The sequence below is a fragment of the Egretta garzetta genome, unplaced genomic scaffold, assembly GCF_000687185.1.
Source record: "Egretta garzetta isolate BGI_Z169 unplaced genomic scaffold, ASM68718v1 scaffold96, whole genome shotgun sequence".
In the NCBI taxonomy this organism is placed as follows: Eukaryota; Metazoa; Chordata; class Aves; order Pelecaniformes; family Ardeidae; genus Egretta; species Egretta garzetta.
Window position 1 is genome coordinate 874406 of NW_009259965.1, and position 12432 is coordinate 886837.

At 38.7% G+C, this 12432-nt stretch overlaps 1 protein-coding gene across 3 annotated transcripts in view; it reads right to left on the reverse strand.

The window, feature by feature from the left end:
- Window positions 1–12432, reverse strand: part of CAPN7 (calpain 7) — a 35966-nt gene that overhangs the window by 19743 nt on the left and 3791 nt on the right. For 2 of the 3 annotated variants that reach the window (XM_035895693.1, XM_009640173.2), the window contains exons 2-9: window positions 9850–9958; window positions 7983–8140; window positions 5703–5770; window positions 4429–4629; window positions 2902–2988; window positions 2103–2229; window positions 1187–1272; window positions 176–269 (exon numbers count right to left, since the gene is read on the reverse strand). In XM_035895693.1, coding sequence (XP_035751586.1) covers window positions 176–269; window positions 1187–1272; window positions 2103–2229; window positions 2902–2988; window positions 4429–4629; window positions 5703–5770; window positions 7983–8140; window positions 9850–9928 — 900 coding nt within the window. In that variant the 5' untranslated portion in view covers window positions 9929–9958. Of the gene's footprint in view, window positions 1–175; window positions 270–1186; window positions 1273–2102; window positions 2230–2901; window positions 2989–4428; window positions 4630–5702; window positions 5771–7941; window positions 8141–9849; window positions 9959–12432 lie in introns of those variants that run through there. The other variant, XM_035895694.1, reaches the window with a different exon arrangement.

Genomic DNA, 12432 nt, shown 5'->3' on the forward strand with positions numbered 1-12432 from the left:
TACATACGTCACAACCAAAATGAATCTCAAGAGGTTTAACAATTAAAAACCACTTTCCAACAAAACGTATCTAAAGTTTTTGCTATGCAAGTATAGCTTCACCGTGAAGCAGACTAAGCTTTTAAAAGATACGACTTAATTCAGCAACAGCATTGTCTCCCCAAAAAGCATTTACCTTTCTAGGTACACCATTGATATGAAGCTTCACCATGTATTTGCCACATGGATTATATTCTGGTTCTCCTTTCTTATTCTGAGGGTAAATTATACTGTTGAAAAAAAAAAAAAGGAAGAAATTGTGACCTAAATGACTTGGCTGTACATACAGTGGTAACAATAAAAGTGGGATTAGCATAGTCTGTTTTTCTGGAATTCACACTGAACATACATATGGAATTTTTAATGAAAGAGCAACTCAAATTTAGTAAAAATGACAATGATGTTTACATAGGTTTTATTTTTCAGGCCTTGCTCTTGCTGCAGTTCTCTGCTTAATATAGTAACAAAAAGAACATAAGTAACCTAATTGTTTCTCCAACAGAAGCAAGGCAAACAAATTTATCTTACTATTAAACAAACAGTATTTGCATATCTATAGTATAAATATGGTATTTGCCTGAATCACAAGTCAAACATTTGAAGAAGGAGAATACGGTGCAGAACTCACTGCTTTTGAAAAGAATACAAGTTCAGTTCTAAAGAGTATAGGTTAAAATACAAAAATCCAGGAATAACGTTCACGCTGGTCTGGCAACACACTCCCAGCAGAGTCTGCCAAACTTGTACCAAATTCATCACAGGATGCCAGTTGAATGGAATTGAGATAGTGTTGTTAATATTAATTCTACAGTGAGATGCAAGATGGACCACCTTTTACATAGCAGTTGGCATAGCAAAGTGCAAAGCAGGAAAATAAACCTATAAACCATTAAGTAAAACTTCTATTAAAAACCAAACAAAACTTTCCAAACTAGTTATTGCTCTTCAAAGCACATCTGAAGTTAAGCTCCAGTGTCTGTATCTATATAAAGTTGGATTCCCTCTCAGAAGTGCTGAAGCCACGAGTCCCAGGGAGGTGAAGGTGAAACAAATACTAGCTTTTACTGTGTCCAGCTGCCATAGAACATATTGCAAAAGCTTGGCAGTATTAATTCTGAAAAGATCTTAGAAAGCAACAGCTACTTGCCTTGTGATCAATTTTTTGTTATATCTTCTTTCATATGCTGCGCTGATAGCTAGCGATGCCACGAAAGAACAATCTGACACTATTGTCTATGAAGAAAAGAAAACCAGTGAGGACATTTACTAATATCTTAGATACTGAAAGACAAACAGGAAAATTGTCAGTTAATAATTCCCTTCAAAAGGGAAAGATTTGAACCAAGAGAAGCAAAGTTACTACTAAAAAGGCAGGAAAAGCATACTTGCTCAAGATGAGGCCCCTACAGAGCAAACCAGAGTTAGAATTACTGATGACATTCAGAGGCAAGCGCAGATACCTCAGCATTCACTCACACTTACTCCCTCCTCCCCAAAACACACTGTACAATATAAACCATATCCAAAGGCATAACCTATTGTTGATTCCAGAATAGCTTGGGCCATTTGCAACTTAACACTAAGCAAAACACTTCCACTATTCTCAATGGGCCACTCTGCTTCCTATCAAATAAAAATTTAAAAATCTTCCTCATTATTTTTTCCATGCAATAAATTAGATGAACAATTTGCTGCAGAGTAGACCTTGCCTTTTTTTGTACTAACCTTACCACTATTTTTCTGGAAAACAGTATTTTCAGCTGGAATTCAGATTCTGATTTTCACTTCCCCTGCTAACACAGCTGTTTATTCTCATGGCATTTGCATGGAATCTGAAGTGATACTACTTCTTTATAATTCTGATTTTCACTTCCCCTGCTAACACACCTGTTTATTCTCATGGCTAGAAATTGCATGGAATCTGAAGTGATACTACTTCTTTATTTATGTACTCTCATGAGAACCAAGGAAAGCACTCTCACATTTGGGGATTCCTTTTTCAACAAGAAGCTCCCTTGCAATAAACTGCTATCAGCACACATTTCTCTTTAGGAACAATTTACCTGCTTTATGCTGAAACTTGATACAGTATAAATCATCGTAGGGTTATTTGTTATGTCATCTGGCCGCACCCACTTGGCAAACATTGCTTTCTGTTTGGGGGATAATGGTAACTTCCCACATTTATCACTAGATTTAAGAGAGAAAAAAGTAGAAATAAATCAATAGTAGAAATAAATCAACAGCAATTTAGAAAAGCTTTTCATGGTAAGTCCAGTCTTATATGTGTCTGATAGGTGGTGCAAAACATGTGCAGAACAATTACACAGCTTTGTATACAGAGCTGTAAAACAATTTCAAAGAACACTACTGCTGAGTTTGTGATTTTATGGAAAAAAGCAAAATGTAACCTTAACATATTATTATCGCTCATGAATGAAGGTCTAGCAGTTACATATCATTCTTCCTCAGAATAGTCCTTTACAGAGGAAATGGCTATCACCTTCATTTTACAGGTAACTGAGGCAGAGGGAGCTAAACTTGTTGGCATGCAGCAGAATCAGGAAATGGACTCAAGCTGCCAGCCCAGCCCAATGCTCCAAAAAGCCAAATATAATGTTGTCCTTATAGGCCGGAAGACACAACTGCAAAAGCACTGCAGAGCAGGATCAGCTTACATTACAGTTTTAAGATCAGACTGGAAGTAGGAAGTGGTAGTATTTAAATGTCTATGCCTGAATTATGCTTAAAAGCCTACTCACACAATTTTAAACTCTGAAAAAGAAAACATAGAAATACCAAACATGGGAAAGCTTTGGAAATAAAAACAAAAGTAAAGTTCAGTAATTGAATCACACTTACGAAAATGGCATAGGGAAGGCAAAACGTTCCCTCAGGTCAACACTCATGAAAGGTACATATTCAATGCCATTAATTTTTGAAGTCTTCCTGCAAGTCACAAGAAAAAAAAAACATAGTTACAAACCTATCTATCATCTTTCAAAGATTAAGTTCCAGAAGGTAACAACAAAATTAGTTTTTAAAAACTAACAAGACACAGTGCTTCTGAAAACAAGATGACTACCTCTCGAAAATGAAACAACCACTGTATTTATTTGGGTTTGAAATGCGCAGTACTTGATGGCTCAGTCACTAATCCTGCAAGTACGTACTGTGGACAAGTCACCATGCCAGGCTAGAAATGAGTTGTCTAAATGGAATTTCTCAGGACACTTAAGCCTCCCATTAAAGACAGTCTTAGGATAAGTTGACAGAAATTAACAATTAGCAACACACAGATTTCATCTAATTGGGGCAGTATTTTGGAACACTTCATCAAACAAGAACAAAAATACTGCACGTTTATTATTTTATTATACTATTATCATTTTTGACTAAAGCGCACAGAACACTTTCTAAAAAAATGAGAATCATATTTAAATGTGAATGTAATTTAAGTTTCAAACAAGGAATAAACTGAAAAAGGCATGCAAAATATTTTTAATTCAAATGTTGATTAAAGATGTGAAACAACTTGAAGTTCCCTTGCAAGACTGAAACAACATCCCCACGCCCACCCCAAACTCCCAAAACACCCAAACCATCCACAAAACCAGAAACATTCACTACACGGAGACTACATGAGGGAAAAAAATCTTAATAAGGCAGTTCTTAATGCTCTGCAACTTTTCCAACACATGTACATATCTATATTCATGACATTATCCTCAGTCCATTTAAGTCCCCTAAAGTCAACAAGCAGACTAAGTATTTTATGATCAAATCCTGGACAGTGTTGAGCATCACTTCTGTCACAATCTTTTTTATTGCATGGGGAGGAGGAGGAATGTTGAAACACCTATCAGACTTTTTTTTTTTAAGAGATATTTGATAGTTTTCAAAATTCACAGTTTAGGCTAAAGGTTTTACGGATTATTTGTAGCTTATGCCACCTATAATAAAAATCAAAGTAAAAGGAACTGGATGTAACAGAAGTCACGGTCCTACAAAATAATACGCTTCCTCAATTTCCAGTGAAGTAGCAGTTGTATAAGCTATAAAAACATCTTTGTATCTTGGCTTCTCAGAGTCAGGTAGGTTATGTAAAACATACAAAAATAAGGCTATGAAAAATAATCCTGGCAGTCAGTTTTGTCTTCTAAATACAAACTAGAAAGTATGCTCTGTGAATAAAAGCCACTAACTACATTACCATAGTGAATACAAGAATTTATTAACGTGTAGGTAATACCAACGATAGGGTTTGTAAGAGGTGGTTTTCCAACCCTCTGTTTATATGCCTCATGCTTCAGCTGTTTCAAACTACTATATAAAATACACAAAGGATGTTGAATTATAACATCTTGGAAAAACTTGTTTTCAACTTACCTGAGTACTTCAATCTCCTCTGCAGTGTATCTCTGACCCTGAGATTCGCTAGCTTGTACTGCCCTGACTGTCTGTGGTTTATCATTTAAAGAAAAATCAGGTCCCAATGGAAAGAATGTTCTGACTGGCTGATTTGGTTTAGCTGCAGTTGACTTCTCCTTTTGAGATGACTTTGACACACATTCCTTCAGTGCCTCTGCCCTAAAGCAAATAAAAATGCATTTTGTTTAAAATGATATAGTTATCGTTCAATTACTGATCTGCTTCTTCATGTTCCCATATATGTTAAATGGAATGAACAAATGCCCAAGTTGACCAACACCACTTTTCCTAGGAAAAATCAATTTCTGATGCCAGTTCTTCTCTATTTTCCTGTTCTAGAATCAATTAAAGTATAGCATTTCCAACTCATACATAAGCTATTTTTGGCAGAACTCGTTAGATTTTTGTTGCCTTTAAATTATGCTAATAGAAGAATTTATGTAAGTGTTCATTATCTGGAACCTCAGAACAAGACCACTGAAACATAGAGAGAGAAAACGGATTTGCATCCTCTCATACCTTCAGGATTTAATTTGTCTAGCAGCTAAAATAGCAGCAAAACCACAACAGCATTCTCACAACCCAGCATTTCAGCTGCTTGAAGACTGTGTATTCAGGAGGCGTATTTTGTTGTTGCATTAAGCTTCTGGACAGTCACACATATGCAAAACATGAGTGTTTTTTTGAACACAGACTGAGAAGTGCTGAAAACTAGCTTATACTGAAACTTAGCCCAACATAGTCTGTTATTTGCCAGTATATAGCTGATTTTAAAAGAGTTACATTAAACTTACACTCGTGTAACTTGTTTCAGATATAGACTCCATTCCATTAGATCTACCCATACAATTAGATTGCTGCCGTCAAGATAAGTATTTCCCAGTTTCCAAGCTCTCTTCCTTATGAAGGGATGCTGACACCCTGACTTAGTGCTGGCCTGAAATCAGCATGTTTATAAAAGCCAAAAATTGTAGTGCAGTACTCTGATTTCTGTCTCTGAAGACTGACATAGTGCATTGGTACTAACAAACACACAGTCCTTTCCTAATTTTGCCTGTCCCAAGATTCCCAGAGGGTTGGCACAACAGCTGGCAGCTATCTGCCAGAACTCTACAGAAGCTAGGACCCATACTCTTTCCAGCACAGAGCAGATACACTAAACTGAGAAGCCAACTCAGAGAGTGCGCTTATCCCTGACAGCAAGTGCATTTACAAACATTGGCAATACTCACCTATCCAGTGCTTGCCGAGCCAGCTGTTTCAGTTTGGACTGGAGGCCTGCTTCTGAAGTTTCAGTAGCCTTAAGTGTAAAAGAAAAGAAAAAGCTACACATCCAAAAAACCCACAGGTTTTATAGGCTCAGTTTGTCAAATTCCACGCTTATAGATTACAGCAAACAGCAACTCACCATTTTCTCCAATTCTCTTTTGAAACGAGCAAATATGTTTTATTTAAAAAAAAATCTCAGCATAAAAAGCATACTAAATAAGCAAATATCATTTTACTGTTCTAGTGAATGTTCATGGAACAAAAGTGATAATTAAAATTCTTCAACATGGGCAGCACTGTACACACAAAAAAATTGCCAGAAGAATTAACTGTATTAAACCACTATGGGGAGAAAGAACACAAAACCAAACGTCAGGAATGCTACTGAGCTTAGATGTCTTGCAATTCTTTTCCCTAAACGAGTCAAAAATAGTCATGGTAACTTAAGAAAAAAATAAATTTGAATGTTTACTTTCATAAAATACAAACAAAAAAGATTGCTTGCAAGTTAAAAATCTTGTTCTTGCACATCTAAGGCATAAAATAATCTCTGACAGGGCACCAGAACAGATTATCAAGAGTGCTAACTTCTGTTCCCAGTTGGGAGGTCAGCTATGACAGTTTACTCATACAATCAGTTTATGCTTTTGTTTTTCTTACAGATGAAGCATGGCTACTACAAATCTGCAAGAGGCACACAACATGAGGTGCAGCTTCTCCTGCAACACCCAGAAAGCAGGTTTTGGGTTCTAGCTTTGCACCTTGACTGACTCTCCTAGGTCAGCTAGGTCAACTGAGGAAACAAAAGGCAAGCTACTTCCACCTCAAGAAAAAAAACTAGAAAAGCTCTCTACAAGCAACTATTTTCAGTTGCAAATAAATTACACTCTGGAGTTCCTGGTTGGAAAAGACTTTGAAAGTTGTATGAAGGTAAGCAGTGGAGATGGAACACCAGCAGACCCATCTAGGAGTCAGCCACAGAAGGAGGAATGGCTGCTCTCTGAGTACTTCAAGGGTAAGGAAGAAACAAATCTCTCCACCTGAATATACTGAGGAGGAAGACTCAAAAGCATCAAAATAACACAGTTCCTTCAATCTTTTTTCATCCTGGGAAGAAGATACTTTTTGATCGCCCTGATGGACAAAGCCTACAGTCATCATAACAAAATATTATGCTCGTCAAGATTCAAAGAGACTTCAGCAGTATCTGTACCTAATGACAAACCCCATAAAAGCAGTTGTTAATATAAGATAATTTCAGGCTAACTTCAATATACGTAAGTAATACTTGCATGCACTGACACAACAGAAGAAGGAAGATATTAGAGGAAAAACAGTATGCTGCCGCGGTAAATTTTATGTAATAGACTGGAAATGTTCTGCTCCAACAGCTCAAGTGGAAAAACTAGAGCAGTTCTACTAACTCTTGATCTGATTACACTGTATCACCAGGGTTTTTTACCCTACACAAAATCAGTTTACAGATTTCAGAGAAAAGATTCTACTCTAGTATGTACCACAGTGACATTCCCCTCCCAACAACCCACATATATTTACATTATAAAAAGGGAAAAGAAGGGGAAAAGGAAAACAGACTTGGTGGAGTTACATTATGATGGTGAGCTCTTCCTGTAATGAGTTAGTTAAGGCAACTGGACTTAAGGGAAAAAAGCAGTACCTGTAATTATATTCTCCATCATTTATGTAATGGCCAATTCATCCTCACCATTAATTTCAGTGTGAATTGAATTCACTCATAACAGTTTTAATGTTGAGCACTGAGTAATCAAGTGGTATTTTTACTGGTTTTGGCATCAGTAGACCATTATGTTTTCAGAAAGTGTTACACACAAAAATTTCCCTTAAATTACTTCCTTTAATGTAGTCAGAAAGTAATATAGCTGACACATTAGCAAGTCATCTTCAGTTTTAACTGTTTTTAATTCCTGTTTTAGTGTTGCATTTGCTCCAGGGCAAAAATTAACATGAAAAATATTCCAGAATATTTCTAGGTTTTAGTATAATCCAGTTCAGGAAAACCACATAAATCACAGGTGTTGAATAGCAACATAACATAAAGACTGGAAGAAAAAAAAAACAGTGGAAAAAAAGATTAAAAAATACTTTTTAGAAATACAGGTACTCCATTTTTAAGCCAGCCTTTAAGGGTCAGTCACTTGTGTAAGTGGAAGAATTTCTTACCATCACATAATTCCACCAAGTTAACCTGAAGCTTAACATACTGTTTTCAAACAGAGCTCCACCGCTTCTGTGTACAACTCTATGGCTTCTTCTGCATTGCCTTTATCATCTTCATCAAAAGCCTGTGTAACTAGGAAGTGAGCACGCTCCAAGTCCAACTGTTGTTTTGACTTCAGAGGGTCTGTGTTCTGTGACTGAACTAAATGAAAAAGAAAGTATTTAGCTTTCTACAGCAGCAGACATGCAAAAACATCCTTAACATGGTACTGAAACACTAGCAGTTCTAATCAGATGGGTAATATCTATTTCTTGGCTGGAAACAAAGTCTTTCTAAACTTTGCTAAAAGCATCTTTGCAAGGACAAGAAGCAAGGACCCCCCCAGCAGAGATACATTCTCAGGATATTTCACATGTCAAATAACATAAATAAAAACTCTTTCATACTACACTAAGGACAAGGATGTTTAATTATGTAAACTACAGCATTATTTGTGAAAACTCTTCACTTATGGTAATACAGAATTTCCTTAGGTGTCTATCTCATTTAATACCTTTATTAATGACCTAAAGAAGATGGACTGCACCTTCAACAAGGCTGCAGACCCCACCAAACTGATTCACTTGAGGGCACAGCTGCTGTTCAAAGGGACACGGACAAGCTGAAGTAATGGGCTGACAGGAACCTCAGGAAATGCAACCAGGAAAAATGCTATGCCCTGTGTCTGGGACAGGCTAACACCCTGCGGGGTACAGCTCTGCAGAGGAGGGCCTGGGGTACTGGGGGACAGCTGGATGAGCCCGAGCCACAAGGCCTCTGGCAGTGATGAAGGCTAACAGCACCCTGGGCTGTGTCAGCAGGAGCACAGCCAGGAGATGAGGAGAAGCAATTACCACCATCTACTCAGCACTCAGTAGGCTGTATCTATCTGGAATACTGCATCTAATCTCAGGTCCCTAACAATGGTTGGGGCTGGAGGACTTGGCCTTTTAAGAAGAAGCTGAGGGAGCAGGGCTTGTCCATCCGGGAGGAGAGATGACTTGCAGGGGGAAAGCCATCTCTAATAGCAACCTGCCAGTAACTGTGAGGTTATCAAGAAAATGGATCCAGGCTCTTCACTGCAGTGCAAAGAAAGGGAATGAGAGCCAGTGGCTATGAATTGAGACGGGGGAGAATCCAAATAGGTATGTTAAAAACCCCCAAAAAACAACAATCACTAGAAAGACAATTGCACCCTGGAACAGCGGCCCAGAGGCACCAGGGAATTTCTGCCCTTAGGCGTTTTCAGGACCTAACTGCACCTGAGTGTCCTAGTTCAAAAGTCAATGTCTACCCTGCTTTGAGCAGGAGATTGGTCTACAGACCTGCCAAGGTCCCTTTTTGTCCAAGTGATTCTATGATTCTAACTGAGAATTGCAGGCGTGTAAAAATTTGAGATTTTGGTCTAACTACAAACACTGAAACTGGATCAAACAAGGAAACCCGTACAATAGCAAAGAGGTCTCTTGGCCTCTCAAAGTTAGTAATTCTACATTAATATCAGAACCAGCTTGCTTCAAATCCATCCTGCAGCTGAGGCTTAGATGAGAGTTTTGATTTGTTCCTGATTGATTTTTATTGCTATATTTAATTACTTTCTCAGGTTTGCTCTGCAGATGCAGTTCCTAAGAATATTTAAAAGGAAAGAATACCCACACCCAAGCCCTTAGGAAGTAACTCTCTGCTTCATTTCTGATGTATCAGAATTCAAAGGACTGATGTATTAATTGTATTTGTGGTCCTTCCCAAAGGACAAGAAAATTAGAATAAGGAAAACAGAGCAAACATCATTGATCCATATTTCATAGCCCTGAAAGGCTTTCTACTCAATTAATTTAAGCAGAGGTTTAATTAGAAAGCTCCTTACCCACCTGCTGAATGGAGAGCTTGAACTCTCTCCAAGTACTCATTTATTTTTTCTTGAATATTTTCCAAGTTGGACCCTGCCATCCCAGCATAAATCAAGGCTTGTGCAGCTTCCTGCAGGGAGAAGAATTTGAGACAAAGTTAATGTTTGCTGCCTAGAAAATTACTTTCCATAAACAGAGGGCCTACAACAGCCATGAATTGCATGAAAGCAAGCCCCTACATCTGCAAAAAGACTCAGTGGCTGCAGGGAAATTCTGCTGGAAAGAACAAGTTTCAAGTTATAAATGAGATCATGTTCAATTTCTCACACATGGGACAACCTATAAGACCATAGAAACCTACTGAGGTTCTATAACCTCAGACCTTAGGCCTCTCTGTATAGTAATGCATGCAATTAGGAGATTTTAAGTAAAATTTTTCAAGCATGCACTGAAATCAGTTGAGTAAAGCTCACAAGCCGCAAACCGCCTTTTATTTTTAAAGCTGTGGATTGAAGTTTGGGGGAAAAAAAAAAGCTACAAGTTATTTGCATTTAATCTGATAATAATGAAAGAAAACCAATATAAAAACTTTTTAAAATAAAATAAATAGTATTTTGGTTTAGAGAGTCTTTTAGTATTAGTCACATAAAGCTATAAAATCTGGAAAGTCTGCAAGTTTTAAGTTTCTTAGCTCCTCAAACTTTGTTTTTTAAGTGTTTGTGTACACACAAAAAAACAGGTATTGATGAAAGTCTACTTCCAGGAGGGAGCATAGGCTTCCAGCTCAGAAGCACAGTATGTTATCCGCATTAAGGCTTTTTTCACACTGCACAAATCTATTAAGAAAAAAACATCTTCAGTTGCATAAGCAGTCTACCCATTCACTAAACTTATGAATAACACGTAAGGTTTGGCAGGGTTGTAATAAACAGTCAGAGCTGACACAGTCTCAGAAGCATATGGAGAACTGAAATTTGTCACTCACAAAAATGAGGATAAAACCTTATTTTGTCCTCATTATTGGCGAGGAAAAACCCCCCACACTTTTGTGGCAGTGCTCATCTTCCTGGCAGCAGAAGAGAGGCGGTGGTCATGTAGCAGGCTGAGTATGTAGGAACCAGTAACTAGAGAGCTGCTCCACAAAGATGGTGCTCCGAGAGGCTGCTCTGCATAGGGCAAGCACAGAGCCACAGCCAGAGGATTGCTCGCATGCCATGATTTTTGTCAAGCTTAGCAGCTTGCTCCCATACACATCTGCCTAGCTTGCCCAAGCTTAAAACTGATCCTGATATAGCCTGTATTTATCAGGATAAATTTTCACTGACAAGCTCACAGAACCAAATACCGCATATTCCCTGTCAACATCCATCACCATATTACAACACACAAAATGTCCACACCAATAGAAAGATAAAAAGAAGTACTATGCCATTTATATGTGGCAATTAAATACTGTTAAGCTCTAGCATACAACTATTATTTTGGGGGAAAAAAATGCACTACTGATATCTGCTCAAAGGTTGTATATATTTGTCTGTGACATATCACAAGTACGGATTGACAAAAGAGGTGCTGTATCATAACAGTAAGCTATTTACATATGATGCAAAGAACAAATGTGGATTTTCAAACTAGTGCTGCAAAAACAATGCATAATTGATGTTGCTGCTGTGATTTCAAGCACAACTGTTCTGCCTGGTTTTAAGACGTAAACATAGCGAACAGTCTAAGGCTCTGAAGGACTGAAGCAGTTGACCAGCTGTCTGCAAGGCCAGCACACCAACTGTTGCCAGCGACAAGATGGACATGCAATTCAGAGTTGATATCTATGATCTCTTCAATGTCACTACTGTTCTTTGGCACAAGCAGTGTGCCACAGTCGCACTAAGCTAGCTACCGATCGTCAGTTTGCAAGTTGCTAACCACTGGTCAACAGTCAAACTTTGCAATGCTCTTCAGCAGTTTTGCACATGGAGGACAATCAGGGGATCAGGCCCAGCCATCATGGGTTCATGAAAGGCAGGTCTTGCCTAACCAACCTGATTTCCTTCTACGACCAGGTGACCTGCCTGGTAGATGAGGGAAAGGCTGTGGACATTGTATACCTGGACTTCAGCAAAGCCTTCAACACAGTCTCCCACAGCAGTCTCCTGGAGAAGCTGTCAGTTCACTGCCTAGATGGATGTACTCTTCGCTGGGTTAAAAACCGGCCAGATGGCCGAGCCCAGAGAGTCGTGGTGAATGGAGCTAAATCCAGTTGGTGGCCGGTCACAAGCAGTGTCCCCCAGAGCTCAGTTCTAGGGCCAGTCTTGTTTAATATCTCTATCAATGACCTGGATGAGGGGATCGAGTGTGCCCTCAGTAAATTTGCAGACGACACCAAACTGGGTGGTAGTGTTGATCTGCTTGAGGGGAGGAGGGCTCTGCAGAGAGACCTGGACAGGCTGGATCGATGGGCTGAGGCCAACCGTATGAGGTTCAACAAGGCCAAGTGCCGGGTCCTGCACTTTGGTCACAACAACCCCATGCAGTGCTACAGGCTTGGGGAAGAGTGGCTGGAAAGCTGCCTGGTGGAAAAAGACCTGGGGGTACTGGTTGACAGCC